Source organism: Typha angustifolia, chromosome 10 (genome assembly GCF_048772165.1).
Source record: "Typha angustifolia cultivar Huaian chromosome 10, ASM4877216v1, whole genome shotgun sequence".
NCBI lineage: Eukaryota > Viridiplantae > Streptophyta > Magnoliopsida > Poales > Typhaceae > Typha > Typha angustifolia.
This window is the reverse complement of record NC_133248.1, coordinates 2,555,616-2,572,881: the sequence shown is the minus strand read 5'-3', so window position 1 is coordinate 2,572,881 and position 17,266 is coordinate 2,555,616. Positions and strand designations below refer to the sequence as shown.

The following is a 17,266-nucleotide window of genomic DNA, read 5'->3' as shown; positions in this document are numbered from 1 at the left end:
AAACAACATACAACTTTCATAAATTTTTAATAACTTTTGAAAAAAAAATCTTGTTCTTCTTATTCTCCTCCTCCTTCTCCTTCTTCTCTTTGTCCTTCTTTTCCTTCTTATTCTTCTTCTAATTCTCTTTTTTATGATTCATCTTTTTCTATCCCTTAATCATTCTCTTTTTTTTATAAGAGTTTATTTAATTATTTTCTAATTAATAAAACAAGAGATTAATTAGAGATAGTGGTGATATAATTATGATTAGATAAATAACTAAAAGCATGACTCTATATGATTATTATTTGTTTTTATATAAATTATAATGATGAAGTATATAAATTCTGTAATGTATAGGAAAAATAACAAAAGTTGTTAAAAATCAATTAAAGTTGTTATTATACTTATAAAAGTTGTTAATATATTGTTTTCTTCTTGTACTACTTCTTTCTTTCTTTTTTCTTGTTCTTCTATATCTTAATTATTTTTTCTATAAAGTCTCTCTAATTGCTCTTTAATTAATAAAATAAAAGATTAATAGTGATGAAATAATTATGATTAGTTAAATAACCAAAAACATAACTCTGTATGATTATTATTTATTTATATGTAAATTATAATAATGAATTATGTAAATTCTGCAATGTATAGAGAAAACAATGAAAGTTGTTAAAATCAAAGAAAGTTGTTATTATATTTACGAAAGTTGTTAATATATATTTTTTGCTTCTTCTATTACTTCTTTTCTATTACTGCTTCTTCTTCTTTCTTCTTTTTCTTCTTCTTCTTCTATTTTAATTATTCTTCTTTCTTCTTTTTCTTCTTCTTCTTCTATTTTAATTATTCCTTTTTTTATATAAGTCTCTCTAATTGCTCTTTAATTAATAAAGTAAGATTAGTCAGATATAATGGTGAGAATTTATATTTCGTTGTCTTTTAACAATTTTTTTTTCTATACACATTTAGTTGTTTTTAGCAACTTCAGTGGTGAAGTAGATTAATAAGAAGAAGCAATAATAGAAAATAATAATAAAAAGAAAACATATTAACAACTTTTGCAAATATAATAACAACTTTTATTATTTTTTCTATACACTTTTTATACACTACAGAATTTATATATTTCATTATTATAGAGTCATATTTTTTGTTATTTAACTGACAGAAAAGACAATAGATAATTATGATTAGTTAAATAATCAAAAGCATAACTCTACGAAATTATTATTTATTTTTATGTAAATTCTAATTGTAAAGTATGCAAATTCGGTAATGTATAGTAAAAACAAAGAAAGTTGTTAAAAATTAATAAAAGTTATAATTATATTTGTGAAAGTTGTTAATATATTTTCTTCTTCTTATTCTACCTTTTTATTTCAATAATTGCTTCATCTCCTTCCATTCCTTAATCATTCTCTCTTTTTTTTATACAAGTCTATATAATCACTATTTAATTAATAAAGTAAAAAATTATTTTGAGATAGTGGTAAAATAATTAGGATTAGTTGAATAATAAAAAATATGACTCTATGTGATTATTATTTGTTTCTATGTAAATTGTAACATAGAATTTCGTACTTAAATATAGAACTTCATAATTAAACTAATAATTATTCATTCCAACACAAATAGATTCATAATATTTTAAACTCTGAATACAAAAAATGTAGATCATGATATCATCGATTTTATCCAATCAGTTTTATAATTTTTGGACGTTAGATAATTATCTTTTGAATATTTTTCCAAAATGGTGTAAAATTGAAATTCTATGTTTAAGTACGAAATTCTGTGTTTAAGTACGAAATTCTGAGTGTAATTCACAATTTTATATTTAAACTATAAATTATTCGTTTCGCCATAAATACATTCATAATATGAAGAAACTATGAAGACAAAAGTTGTAGATCATAATGTCACCAATTTTATTTAATTAATTTTATAATATTTGGTCGTAAAATGATTATCTTATGAATATATTTTTTTAACTGTGCTGAATTGAAATTTTGTAATTTAAATACGAAACAAAAAAGTAGAAGATAGAAAAAGGAGCAGCAGCAACAAAAGACGAAGAAGAAGAATTGACACTAACTTATGAAGTAGAAGATGAAGAAGAAGAAGAATTAATACTAGCCTATAAAGTAAAAGATGAAGAAGATAAATATCGGGTTATTTCTTTCTCTCTTTTATAATATCCCGTCAATATTTAATGATGCACTAAATAATAAAAAGAGCAAAATTAAAAGAAAAATAAGAAAAAAGTTTCAAGTGCAAGGAAAACCAAAAAAGACTCTGACCCGCGAAAACAAAAGAAATCTGGCTCATCAAATCGAAAATCAAGTGAGTTTTCATTACAAATAACCCATTTTTTTTGTATATCAAATTGTAACTGTTTGATTAAAAGTAATGATAATACGAGTGTCTATAGATTTTCTCTCAAAAATTTTTTGTCTTAATTTATTTAAATCCAGAGCTTTTATAATTTAATTATATTTAGTATTTTTATTTATAATAATAAATTTTAGTGTGCACGGCGTTAAAATAAAATGTGCATGGATTATATACAAAATATGTATTCAGTTTTATATGCTAAATTAAAATTTTGAATATAATTAAATTACAATAGCCGCATTGAAATTCTATTGAAGGGCGAAAAATATATAATTATAATAAGTAGACTGTGTTTGCAAATGACACGAGTTTTAGTCTATGTCTGCTAATGTAAATATATAAAGCGGACTTAATTTGCAAACCTTTCCCTGTGTAAGCGTGTAACGCTTATCACTCTTTCGTTTATCCGGCAACAAAAGAAAGCGTGAGAGAGACCCGGAAAAGCGAAACGAGTCTATAGAGAGAGAGAAGAATGCCGGAGAAATCGATGGACGACGCTATGGAAGCAGCCGCCGGCGCCCACTTCAGCGGCCTCCGCCTCGACTCCCTCCGCCTCGCCTCCCCTTCCACTCCCTCTTCTCCCTCCTCCGCCAAAGCCGCGGCCCTCCTCTCCCCCGGCTCCTCCACCCCAAGGCAGCCCTTCGTCATAGGTAACTATTCCTTCCCCAATCAAACCGAAAATCTAATTTTTATTCGTTTCTTTAGCTTTTCCGCGATCACAGTGAAGCAACCTTGATGGTTTCTTACAGGGGTTTCGGGGGGAACGGCGTCGGGGAAAACTACGGTTTGCGACATGATCATCCAGCAGCTTCACGATCATCGGGTGGTTCTTGTTAATCAGGTGTAAGAAAGATGCAATTTTGGGATCTGGGCTTCTCTCGTTGGGTTGTTTTTTGTAGTGATTTTAGTGATAGTCGATGTGGATGTGAGATACTATGAAATCAGTCTTCTTGCGCCTTATTTTTTCTTTGCATTACCAGTCCTCAGCTTGAGTACTTTTTATGTTCCTTCGACTGCGTACTGCTTTTGGAATGGCAAGGCAGTTGTCATATGGCACAATGATCAGATAGTTTTCCATGTGATAGATAAGCATCATTTTCAAGTTATGATTTTCATTTGCATTTATTACCTGTAGTGAGTAGCAGTAATTTCTGTCTCGTTGTTTTCCCTTACTGTTTACAATATATTCTGCTGAGTATAACATCGTAAAGTGCAGGATTCTTTTTACCGTGGCCTGACTGCTGAAGAATCTGAGTATGTCCAAGACTACAATTTTGATCATCCTGGTAGGTTTATTGTGATGAATATTATTTTCCTGATTGTAATTTGCAATTTCAATGAAGCTTCATGCCTTGATGAGTCATGGGCATTAGCTGTACTTCTGCTATTTGTTTGAGATATTCTTTTAGATACTGTTTATTTTCTCTGTAGATGCCTTTGATACTGAGCAACTTCTGGATTGCATGGGCAAGCTTAAAAGTGGACGCTCTGTCAACATTCCTATTTATGACTTTAACAACCACAGGCGGTGCTCTGAAAGTTTTCGAAAGGTAATTTGTGGATGCATTTATATAGTTTCCATTCTATGATGTTGTATGGTCAGCTTAAACAGATTCTTTTGGATGCTAGTACATAGGCCACTTGAGTTCTTTCTTATATGGGAAGGTAATACGGAGAAGGAATATTAAATATTTAGCTGCGTCTTAGAATGCGCTTGTCTTTTTCATGTTGAATATGTTATATTCCCAGAAGAGGGAAATTTATTAGCTCATTGAATTAGTTATTGTATTCAGTTTTGAAAAGGTTCACTTTACTTTTTTGTAGTAAATGCATGGAGCGTTAATCATCACCCATTTGGTTAGTCTCATGGTGTTGTGAGTAAAACAATAGTTTTCAGAAAAATGTTATAGATGCCATAAAGTTCATCATAATGAATCAAGAGACCCTTTTCTCCATCCTGGCACTATCATTGAAGCAGCTAGGCATATACGACAAGGGCACAGGGAACACCTAAGGATCTCTCAACAAGATCATGTTTCCCCTGTTTCCAATGATTTTTAAGAACCCAGATTAGTCTCCTAGGCCATGTTTGCCAAATGAGGAAAAGTTCAAGACTTCTTAGCCCTATCCCTGAGCTTGTTCCATGATTTAATAGGCCTATACTTAGCATGCACAAGAGTGACCACCTGGCAGACTCTATAAAAGGGCCTGAAATTTAGTGCCTATTAAAGCGGGTGAAGGAATTTTTTATTAATGAAAGGAAGTATCTTGGAAATGCCATATGATTTTAATATTTTTATAGCATTAGGTAATTTTGAAAAGGTAGCAGGAAAATAATCAGAAATGGGTATAATTCATTAGAATATTCTTCTTCCTCATTACAATTTTACTTTGATGTTGTCGCTTAATGTTCTTAGCAATGTATGAATGATAAATACATGTTACTATATTTGCAGTATACCCATTAGAATATTCTTCTTTCTCATTATGATTTTAATTTGATGTTTTCTGCTGAATGTTTTTAGCAATGTATGAATGATAAATACATGTTACTATATTTGCAGCGGGAGTTGTGATGTTATTAGGAGTTACACTTTGATACATTACATTGTTTTCTATTGCAAACGATCTCTTTGTCTTCTCTTCTGTTAGGCAAATAGTTCGGTTGCTTTTATTTTTCTTGTCTAATTGAAAAATAGTTACTAAATTTAATGTAATGCATTTTATCCATTAACTTATTCCACTTTGCCATAATTCACTAGTAACATTTGTTTCTTATAATATATATATATATATATATATATATATATATATAAAGTTGTTTGATTCTTTATGATTGTCTCATTCGATGAAAGAGGTCAATTCTTGACATGAAGGGTCAAGGATCTGTGTTGTCAGCTGAGCGACATGGATTTTGCCACCATAACTCTCATCATGCCAGAAGTGAAAGGGTGGCAAAGGGAGGATATGAAGTGGCATATTGAACATCTTGATGTCAAAAATTAATGGATCACACCAACATAAAACATAAATATATCGAGTTTTGTGATCTCATGTTGCAGAAATTCTTATTGGCTGCTTCATTTACGGTAGTCCAGAACTCCAGATGGGTGCTGATTGAAGTATAAGCTAGTATGAGGCTGCACCTACAATCAGATTGAAACTTCTTATATTCATTTAGTTGCAATCATAAGAGTAGAGCCTGCTGTTTGGCTTTTTCTTGTAAGGCTCTCACATAGATCATTACTGCAATACTAGTTTTCGAGTTTTGGTACATGCCAGTTTTCAAGTTTCTTTGATTTAAATGTGTATGGATGAGCGAGGATTTGCAGACTGCAATTGGAGCTTATTAATAAACAGAAAATTGCTTTAGCACATTTTTCATCTGTCTTCTGTTCTTCTCTTTTTTGATGTTGTTTTTTGTTACTTAATAAAGTCTCAACTTTCTAAAGAGTTTTACGTGTCTACTGGTTAGAATTTATTTTTTTCTTTTTGTTGACAATAAAATCTTCTTTTAGTACTAATTAAGCTTCTTTTTTAGGTCAATGCATCAGATGTCATTATTTTGGAGGGCATTCTAGTTTTCCATGATTCAAGAGTTCGTAATTTGATGGACATGAAGATTTTTGTCGATACAGGTCTCTTTCTGTTCCTCCTTGTCATTTACTCCATATATTCTAGGGCCTAAGGGTTTATCTGCAATTTCCAAGGTATTCAATATTGAAGTTTTACACCTTTACTGCTTCACATTTAACTATCTTAATATAGTAATATGCTCTCAATTTGATAACAAGCAAATTATTATCTACTCTGGCATCGAGTAGATTGTGGTTATAGAATGATTTATCTGTAACAGCAAAGCTTGTCACTTTACACTTCTTATTTAGTCAATTAGTCTTTCTCATCAGACTTGAGGATATTTGGGGTTCTAAGCTGCCTTTTTGGAGCTTAGACTTATCATGAATAGTGAAATTTGTATCTGTGCCAGTGTACTTTTCAGCCACTATGTCGAGTTGCCAAGTCAGTGCATGACAAAGCTTTGGTAATTGTTTTTTCTTGTCATGGCCGCAAAATTGGTAAACTATTCAGCATATCATAATTATAGGCCATATGGATTAGGGTATAGTTTATGGCTAATTTCAAGATCAAGTCAATCCACTGCCTTTTTTCCAAGGATTCCAGTTTCGGCCGATCCCGAGTGGGATCGGCCGAAACGGATTGGGATCGGCTATAGCCGATCCCGATCCAGGCCGAAACTTTTCGGCCTGTACACCTGCAGCAGCAGCAGACAGCTGCTGCTGCAGGCGGCTGCAGCAGACAGCTGCCTGCTGCAGCCGGTCTGCTGTCTGCAGTAGCTGTCAGCAGCCTCTAGAGAGAGAGGGGGGGAGAGAGAGAAAGAGGAGGAAGAGAGAGTGAGGGAGAGAAAGGGAGAGAGAGAGGGGGGGAAAAAGGAAGATAGAGTGAGGGAAAGAAAAAGATAAAAAAAAAGAGGGTATGAGAGAGAGGGAGAAAGGAAGAGAGAGTGAGGGAGAGGGAAAGATAAAAAAAAGAGGGTATGAGAGAGAGAGGGAAAAAGGGAGAGAGAGTGAGGGAGAGGGAAAGATAAAAAAAAGAGGGTATGATAGAGAGAGAGGGAAAAAGGAATAGAGAGTGAGGGAGAGGGAAAGATAAAAAAAAAGGTGAAAAAGAGAAAGAAAAAGATTAAAAGAAAGTGTGGGAGAGAATGGATACTTTAGACTAATAGTTAGAAGGATAAGAAAGAAAAGAGGGAGAAAAAGATATTTTTACCTTTTAGGCTTTATATGTGAGTAATTATTATTTCTTATTTTCTTATAATTTTTCTAAATTTTTAAAAATTTCTCAACATTTTTAATAATATTTAGAATTTTATTTAATTAAAATAGTCCGATCCGATACAAGTGGCCGATACGGCCGATACGGCCGATATGGCCGATACGTATCGTTTTTCCGAACGGCCAATCCCGATCCCGATACCGATTTTTGGAACCTTGCTTTTTTCAATTAGCTTCTTCTGTTGTGTATGTGTCAATATGTTTTTTTCTGCTAAATAACTGCCAAAACAGTGAAGTTGATCTGTTCCAAAGTGGTCTAATCAGATTTTGCAACCTATTTGATTGGTGATGGGGCTGGGAACCATATCAAAGGTTGAAATTTTATACTCTAGTAGATAATATTCTTGCTTGCAGATCATTAACATTAATTTTCTTTAGGGATCCTTTATTTGAAGAGCATATGACATCTATGAAGTTATTAATGCTACAGATCCAACTAATTTGATTTATAGTAATGTAAAATTTTATTGATTTGGAAAGCTGCTTTAGACTCAAGGGACCCTCCATGGCACCCACTAGCTGTTGAGCCTCATCAGCTCTACTAGCCGCCATATACCCGCCTGTTTTTGTAACATTGCTTATACTATAAAGCATAGAGTAAGTTCAGGGGAGTGCATAGAAGTTGGTAAATATAGGTAACTTCTTCCATTTACAATATCTTTCCTAAAGTTATTCTAAAGCATCTATGTAAAAAATAAAGAAAAGATATGTCAAGGCATGCCAATCCATTTGATCAGAACTAGGCCCGTGCCAATAGCTGTGATAATTGTGTTGAGTGTGAGCAAGTCATGTGCTGCATCATGTATAGTGTTATAAAGGTATGACATGACGACATATTGCAACAAGCCATCAGTTTACAATTTACATGTCAAAGGCCATGAAATGGGACAATCTTGACTTCTCATAGTTACTTATAATCCAAGTATTCTTGATTACAGCAATTCTCACATTTTTATTCTTATCTTTTGTTTTGTTTTTTTTTTGCCATATCTTCTACTTAGATGCTGATATTAGGCTTGCTCGAAGAATAAGACGTGATACTGTTGAGAGAGGTAGAGATGTGAACTCTGTGCTTGAACAGGTATATGAGTCTTGTATAAAGTTTGTTTTTATTAACTAGTAGATTTTGTGAAATATCAAAATCTTGAACTGGCTACTCTAGGCATTGTACTCTTGCCACTCATCAGGCATTTCTTTTTTTTTTTTTTTCAAAATCTTACAAGAAGTAACTTGCTGTATCATTCATGCACTCAGAACATGATGACTAATCATTTTTTATCTGTTCAAGTTTACACAATGTTCCTCACATAAATGGAAAATTCCACCAACCTGGACTAATATCAGTCTGTGCACTCACAAACTAATATTCAACTTCAACCTGGACCTGCCATTTCCTAGGCATCTTGTGCTAAGACCCCTAAAGTGACTTTAACTGTGAAAGTTATACAAAAGGCAGGAAGAACTAAATTTACTTGAAGATCACAAATAGTTAGGAGATATGCTATAAGGATCTTTTTCACCTCTATTGTGAGCGACGGTTTGCATCAATAAGCAGCTTGACAGTCAGCCTAAAATTTTTCTCAGGAAAACGGTGAAAGTGGCATATAGTTAATTAAGGCAAACTTTTTATTTGTAACATCCATGACTTTATTAGATTCTCTTGAATATTTGCAGTATGGAAGGTTTGTGAAGCCTGCTTTTGACGATTTTGTTCTTCCATCAAAAAAATATGCTGATGTTATCATACCGCGGGGAGGTGATAACCATGTTGCAATTGACTTAATTGTACAACACATTCGGACAAAGCTTGGTCAGCATGACTTATGCAAAATATATACTAATGTTTTTGTAATCCAATCAACATTCCAGGTATACTCTATTTTTGAAATGCTTCTCGTATCACAATGATATTCATACCTTACTATGTGAACCATAGACTTCACTATTTCTTACTTTTGTTATGTTAAAGTTTTTGGACATTGTAAGGTACTAGGTTCTAATGCTTTAGTATTATCTTTAAACAGATTCGAGGAATGCATACACTTATACGCGACAGGGATATCACTACACCTGACTTTGTCTTCTACTCGGATCGGCTTATTCGTCTGGTAAGTCTGTGCATTTCATCTGCTTCTCTTCATATATCTTATCAGTGAATAAATTAAATTCCTTTACAGTTTATAAATATCACCATTGTCGTTACTATAGTTGTTACATAATACAAGAAAATGTCATGCTAGGTAGTGGAGCATGGTCTTGGTCATTTGCCATTTACTGAGAAGCAGATTGTCACGCCGACAGGTACATTCAAAAGATACTAATCTTTGTTCAATTGTTCTAGAGTTATTGCCCAAGCAATCTCTTGGATGCTCGTCAGAGTAGTCATATCCATTTCTGTTATAAGTATCTATTTTTCTTCGACATCCTTCCAAATCATATCAATGTTTAAGGTCAATATATGATAATTTACAACTACGAAAGTAGATTTGGACAAATCCATAATTGATATCTCCATATGAGCTGATCCTTCAAATAGGCTTGGAACATGAAATAAGCTTTTTGCTGAAATGACTTAGTTATTTGAAGTTGAAACAGTATCTTTTAGTCCTTCAGTTGAACTTGATTATCTGATGATGCAGAACAGTTGTTATAACACAAAACAATTAAATGGTTTACATGTTTTTTCTTTAAATGATTGAACATGATCAGTGTCAATGAACTGTAATATTCTGTTTGTTGCATAAAATAAGCAAGATTTTTATATCTTGCTTTCTAGCTTTTGAGTTTGGTCGTTAGACAGATTTAATTACAGCATGAAGCATTTTACTTTCTTACTTGTAGTGCATGGTTAAAAGAAACTGTCAGATTTTAGTTAACATGTATGTTTTTGAGATTCAAACTACATTCAAACAATCGGTACTTCTTTACTAACATGTCAATCCATAAACATAAACAAGGACAGCTAATTAACTTAATTAAGAATAGAAAATTGATTAGACTTACATTTGAATGTCCTAACATCCCCTAGCATTTATTTAACACAAACAATTACTTCTCTTCTTCTTGTTGAATAGCCCAAAAGATAGTGGTTGCCCTAGTAGAAGAAGAACAGAGAAGTTCATCATGAGATGGTAGCCATTGAAACATAAATTAGGGTCTTCATAAGTGTTATATTACGGACTATGAATACCCATTATTTGGTGACAGTATATCTTTGGCTTTATCTCTCCACTTTCAAATATTATTTAACAAGCAATCTGTTAAATGTTGCAGCAAACATATATATTCCAATGCAAACATCATCAGTCGTCTGCCTTACATTTTAAAGATATCTTTTATATTTCATCATCTTTCAGTTATAGGTCCTTCAAAGTTCAAATGCATATGGAAATTGGTTGGAGCATTCAATTGTTAAGTAGTTGTGTTGCATTTGTTGTTATTTGCTAATGTTTTCAATAATTAACATAGTGGAATATTGAAAATTCAGAAAATTTTATCTATGTGGAGATTGAGGATCTTTTTCTTAAGCATCCGATGAGTTATATACATGTTAACATCAAGACCATTAGGATTTTCAATTGCTTGTTGTTAAAGAATTTCCTTAGTGGATGTGTAGAACATGTGTTAGTATATACAAATAAATGAATTATGTTACAGATATCAACTTATGTTACTTATTTTCTGGTTAGGTTCCGTATACACAGGAGTTGACTTCTGCAAGAAACTCTGTGGAGTTTCTATCATCCGAAGGTGAGCGTTAGATCAGGTACTTTTAATTTCTCAGGTACTGATTGGAGCATTGAAGTTAAACATTTGTGCAGTAAATTTTAGTAAGATCTTAGTTTATAATCATGATCATAGGTAGCTTCAAATGATTGGGTTTAAGATTCCTTCTTTCAATTAATCTTTGGAGTTGGATAGTTGGGCGAAGGTAAGTGGCATAGGACCAGTTTGGGAGTGACCTATAGTACATGGTTCAATGGCTTGAGCCAAAGCTTTTCTGAAATAAAATGGGCAGAATCAATTTTCCTCAATTTAAGAATACAGGGAGCTCATTGAATCACTTTAGGGTTTAGTTGAACGAGGAAGGTGCTAGGAAAAAGGCAATATGACAATGAAATATCAAGAGCTAAGAGATTTTTCTTTGCCTCTTTCTGAAATTCTGGGCAGTGATGTTCTCTGTAGAATTCAAGATGCTGATATTTTTTCTATGAAGTAAAGAAGATCTCTAGCTGGATTTGATCATAATAATTTGTAAATTAGTAACAGGACAAGTCTTTACTAGGAGATGATTTATCATCAGCAAATGCTGGCAGTGAGACTGATCAAAGATGCAGCTACAAGTCAGTTGGTATCTAAACAATGGTTATCAGTCACAAAAGATAACTGCTTCCTATGGACAGTTAGTCATTGCTTCAGCAGGGAACTGACAGTACCTTAAATCAGAACAACCAACTTCAGTAAAATGAAGCATGGGATAAGTGCAAGTAGATATTTAATGGGGCTTTAAAATATTCTGACTGGTAATACATCCTAGCTAATGACTATGTGAGAAGTTATAACTGTAACTGCTTCAACTTGTTCTCATTGCAGAATCACATAGATTTAAGCTTTCATTTGTTTCAACCTCAATAGGCAAAAGTCAGGTTTGCCCTTGGAGAAAACTAAATTTGTCCATGGAAATATTTTGTAATTCTATTTCTTTGGTCCACTAAAATAAAACAGTGTACGAACATTTGCCAAGCCTTAGTAAGTTATACGGTTTTGTTATCTTTTTTCTATTGAAAATTTTGGTAGTTGGAAAGCACAATCTCCTCCAAATTCCTCTTGCCTCTCCTCCCCATTGCTTCTTTTCTCATTCTACTTGAAGATATTACATAATTATGGTGGTTGGGCATTCAAAGAGCTTGAATGAGCTGCAATTTGCAAGTACTGTAATCCACGCTTTATCTTTTTTATAATACTATTTTGATGGATGGCTGTGCCATGCTGAGTCGTGCCAATCCAGCACGGCCCCGTGTCAGTCATTATGCCATATGGAGCCTTTTTTTAAAAAAAATTTATATTTTCATCAATCATTATCAAATCGACTAACCAAGTAATTATCTAGAAGGCTGAAATAAAATTGATGATATGAGTTTGTAAATAGTAGGGCATCAAGAGATAAATATACGCACAGGATGATATGAGTTCATCATTATTACCGTCATATCAATTACACCCACTAGAGCCACAACACTTTTATTATACTCCATATCCACGATATATATATATTTATAGTATGTCAATGCTTGTGCCGGTGCCGATTATTCTCATGCATGAGTTTTAAAGAATACCAACGGTAATTAATGTAGCATTCTCATATTATTCTTGTGCTGGCAAGTAAAGTCTTTAATCTTTCTTGTCATTCTACATTCAATTAGATATTAGTTTTAATTATTGAACTATTATTAATTAATATTATGTGTTGAATGTTATTATGTGTTCAATTATATTATGGAGTGTTCATCATTAATATTAGTTTTAATAAATATATTTAATCATATTATGTTTTGAATAATATTTATATTTAGTTGTTACTTTATCGTTAATAAAATAAGTCATTTACAATAATAATCTAAAAATAAAACACTATAATGTAAATTTTAATATATATATTTAAACCAAAAACTAAATATTGACATACCGAAAACTCAATAACATACCTAAATATCTTACAAATTTTATTATAAATGTGTGTCAGTGATACATAGGGTCATGCCAAGGCATGCCATATCGATGGTAGCACGGTACAACATGTGCCACTGGCCCGGTCATCGTTGACTACTTGTATCAAATCCATTCTTCCCGTCTCATTAACAAGAGCACATACTCATTTATTTTTTAAACTGAAAGAATATTAAGATTCAATCTTAATCTAGAAGTGATTGATAGTGCCCTTCTTTGCTTGCAGTGGTGAAAGTATGGAGAATGCCCTGCGTGCATGCTGTAAAGGAATAAAAATTGGTAAAATTCTCATCCACCGTGAAGGAGACAACGGTAAACAGGTGAGTATTCAATTATAATTTTACAATTGACTATGAACTAAAATGATTTTTATGGGATGTTTATCTAGTTGCCTTGTTTCATCTAGCTTATATATCAGAAGCTGCCTAATGATATTTCTGAACGGCATGTTCTACTTCTAGACCCTGTGCTTGGTACAGGTTTGTCACATACATTCTTTATTAGCATATTTATTATATTCACATGCATATTTCAACATATTTTTACCATGATCAGAAAGTGTATGAAATTGTGAAAACTACTTAGATGGTGAGGCAATTTCAGGTCACTGCTATTTGTTAGGTCGCAGAATACAGTCTTTTTAATGATTTGATGCTAAACTATTCCTGGCCTTGGACGAAAAAGGTGTCACTAGTTTTCATTTTTAGCAGCTCTATGTGTTGTTTCTCATGAAAATGTAATATTTAGATCCCATTTTCTCTGTTTTACTGATGATACCTTCTAGAAAAACTAATTTTTATACCTCAGTCCAGTACATGGTTTTAATTTCAGTCGAGATGGAACAGTACCAGTTGATTTTTATTGAAAACTAATGCTAAAACTCATTGATGAACGCCAAATCTTGCAAATTGTTCATTTTGACCCCTTTTTATCACTTTTGGCTGAAACCAATCTGTTTTGGTCTAAAATTTGCATGTTTTCTAGGGTCAAAACCGAAACCAACTGAAAGCAAAAACAAAAAATTTGAACCATGGTACAGTACGTTGTCAATGGAATTGATTAGGGGTATGCCCATGAATTTACTCTAGTAAGCTGACACCAGCTTTAGAGCATGCACAGGTTTGTCCTCTTTGTTTAACCCGACACTTACTATGTGCAGAGATCACACTTAAGGCTTTTGTAATATTAATCATGGAATCTATTTGAGTTTTGGCAATAAGGGCAAGGGTTACTTGGCATTGGCTTATCTCAGTAAGTTGGTTCAGTTACTTGAATGTGAGGTGGTATACCCCCATTTTGATCTCCCCCTCGTCTTCTTTCGTCTGCGTGGCCCCTCTATGTTGTTATGCTGCTTATCTTGTGTCAATGAGCCGCAAGATAGTCAGTCACTATAAAACCTTGACACAAGTAACATCATTTAAAAATGCTCCAATTTAAATTCCAGTAGGATAGAGGAATTGCATATCAATATCTCTATCTAGTAAGTTGTTTTAGACAAATAATTGCCAATCATTTTCTCTCTAGTGCCTTAAATTATTCATAGATATGACGCATGCAATATGGACTGCATTGAACTTCTCTGTTTGCAAAATGTGCTATAGACAAACCTTCATTGAACAAGTATAAATGCTTAATATCCTTAATGAAGACACCAATAACTTGTTCTGTTCTAAACCTATGTGAATCTATATTCTTTTCTGGGGTTACTTATACATGTTAATTCTCTCTAATCTGCAATTACTTCTCAACATCTTGCATACTCACCAATGAAGATGTGTACCTTTTGATTTCCTAGGTAACTCAGCAAATCAAGCTATAGAACTTCTCATTCAAAGAGGAGTTCCCGAGAGTCGAATTATATTCCTTAATCTTATCTCGGTGAGCGCTGGATTAGTTAGCAGGTTTATTGATGACTTTGCTATGGCTAAATACTTATTAGTTGATCCTTTGCTTGATTAGGCACCTGAAGGGATTCATTGTGTCTGCAAGCGGTTTCCTTCCTTAAAGATTGTTACGTCAGAGATTGACGTTGCATTAAACGAGGAGTTCAGAGTAATCCCTGGGTTGGGTGAGTTTGGTGATCGCTACTTCGGCACCGACAACTGATGATTGACCCGCAGCTATCATCGAAGGATTGTATTTACTCATCGGGAATGAAACTTGTGTCTAAATCTTGAGAGAGAAGATAAGTGATGAACTAATTTCGTGACAAAAGTCATCAATTTGTGCAAGTATCATTTCAGCAGATGTGTCATATCACAAACTGCCAGGAACATATGGAAATTTGTTACATCTATATTTAAGAAGCTGTTGGAAATACACTGGTTGATGATGTGCTTCTCAGTTTTACGGTGAATCATGAATTCTTTTGTTTCTATTTTTTCTGATTAAAAGAGAGTTATGAATATTGATTGCATTCTGTACCATTGTTCACAGCATAGGCTTTGTTATCTAGTGGAATGTTTTTCTTTATCAAAGTAGGCCTCTGGCAAATTTATTTATTTAAATAATCCAATCCCCAAATTTATTACTCAAAAAGGTTTATTTTGGGCACATCAGATATCACATAGATTCGAAGAAAAATGCTAAATTTTATTAGTGATATGATGGCTAAAATATTAAACTTATTAGCATTTTATTTGACATACTTTATTTGGCATATAAAATGCTAATGATGATATTTTTGTGCTAATTGCCTTAGCCTCCATTTACTCATGGGATAAGAATTGATCTTTCCTAATATAAATATTTTTATACTGGTATAGCAATTAAACAACCACTTTGGCTAATATTGGTATACTAATTTTTATTTCTCTCTCCTCCTATTATATGCCCCTAAATTATTATATTTAATAATAAATAAAAGGAAACAATTTGTCCTTGAGAGCTCAACATCTAATAACCTATCCACTAAGAGGTATTTTGGTCATTTGGTATAAAACATCATCAATTGTCAATATAATTTTATTATTCTTCGTTACTTTAATATCAATTTATATCACATTAATATAATTATTACTCCTTATACTAGTATATAACTAAATATTAGAATAGCTTATACTGGTATCAGCTCTCTTATTTTAGTATAAAAAATTAGAACAATTCTCCTAAAATTGATCTTTTTTTTTTACAAGTGTGAACAAAGCTTTAGTTAAAGCTTTATGTTATTGTATTACTGACCGACCTAATCCGATCCGCAATGGTTCTGGACTCGATGAAGCATGTAACTTCCGAAAGGATCTGCGAACAATCTAATCGATGGATCATTCTAAATTTTGGATATGTTGTTGCTCTTGGAGAGAGCTTTTGAATGAATCTAAGATCACGGGATTCGAACGGTTAGATCTCAAGATATTGACCAAATAGTAGCTGAAGATTAATTGGATCCTAGCTTGATAGCCCACCAATGGCTAAATAGATATTAGGTTTAGTTCTTAGTGTGACGGGGAGAAGTTGATGTGAAAGAGGGTGATTAAAAGTTGGAAGAGGTCAATCAAAGACTTGAGCAGTGGAAGAAGGGAGGAGAAAGAGGGTGCTAATAGCTAGAGACAAGTAGAGAAGAAGATAAATGCCAAAACCAATTCAATTATCTAAGATTCTTCTTTCAATTAGAGTTTCCTCCATATATTTATAGAAGCTCACCCTAGGAACTCATCAACTAAGTTAAACAACTCTAACAAACCATAACAAACCCTAATAAACCAACAACTAAGTTAAAACCCTAATAAACCAATAACTAAGTTAAAACCCTAATAAACCAATAATTTTTGCCACTATGCATTTGAACGTGCAATTAGCGTTCTTTGTAGTTGTTAACACGTGCAGGCGTTTGAACGACCCTGTTCGAACGTGGGTCCATGGCGTTCAAACGCCCCTCTAGCAAAAAAAACTTTATTCTACCAAGCAAACAAAAACTAGATAAATTGGCTTATCCCAATAAACTCAATGCCGTGAGTGGATCCAATCCGACCGAGTCGTATCATATTGTAGCCGTGAGTACATCATGTCCTGTTGCAAAATGTTGATTTATTCACTAATTTAGTTTAAAATAAAATGCTGATAACCATTTAGCATTTTATTTTTTTGGTCACGCATACAAAGTGATAATTGACATATTTAAAATAGACTCATTTAGGTAATAAATTTGGGATAAACCATGTGGATATGTAGTTTGTGTTAAAATACCCTAGTTTGGTGGAAAAAAAAAACTACAGTATAAACTAAATTCCCCATTTTAATGCATGCTCAGCCATCTAGATTTGCCTTTATGATTGCTGGATCTTTTTTTTTTACTGCATCTCGTAAGAGCA

General features: G+C 32.9%; 1 protein-coding gene across 1 annotated transcript; it reads left to right on the top strand.

Moving 5' to 3' along the window:
- Nucleotides 1-2,762: 2,762 nt before the first annotated feature.
- On the top strand, nucleotides 2,763-15,288 carry LOC140768309 (uridine/cytidine kinase UKL1, chloroplastic). Its single transcript, XM_073108560.1, has 14 exons — nucleotides 2,763-3,026; nucleotides 3,126-3,217; nucleotides 3,593-3,662; nucleotides 3,808-3,926; nucleotides 5,918-6,014; nucleotides 8,231-8,310; nucleotides 8,904-9,098; nucleotides 9,254-9,337; nucleotides 9,470-9,530; nucleotides 10,919-10,979; nucleotides 13,183-13,276; nucleotides 13,363-13,435; nucleotides 14,752-14,834; nucleotides 14,916-15,288. Exons 1-14 carry the CDS (start codon nucleotides 2,849-2,851, stop codon nucleotides 15,060-15,062), a joined length of 1,434 nt encoding a protein of 477 aa, XP_072964661.1. The 5' UTR covers nucleotides 2,763-2,848; the 3' UTR covers nucleotides 15,063-15,288.
- Nucleotides 15,289-17,266: the final 1,978 nt, after the last annotated feature.

Coding starts and splice junctions, on each gene's coding strand:
- LOC140768309 (XM_073108560.1), top strand. CDS start 2,849: ATGCCGGAGAAATCGATGGACGACGCTATGGAAGCAGCCGCCGGCGCC. Junction 3,927..5,917: donor GCTCTGAAAGTTTTCGAAAG/GTAATTTGTGGA, acceptor CTTCTTTTTTAG/GTCAATGCATCAGATGTCAT. Junction 10,980..13,182: donor GGAGTTTCTATCATCCGAAG/GTGAGCGTTAGA, acceptor CTTTGCTTGCAG/TGGTGAAAGTATGGAGAATG.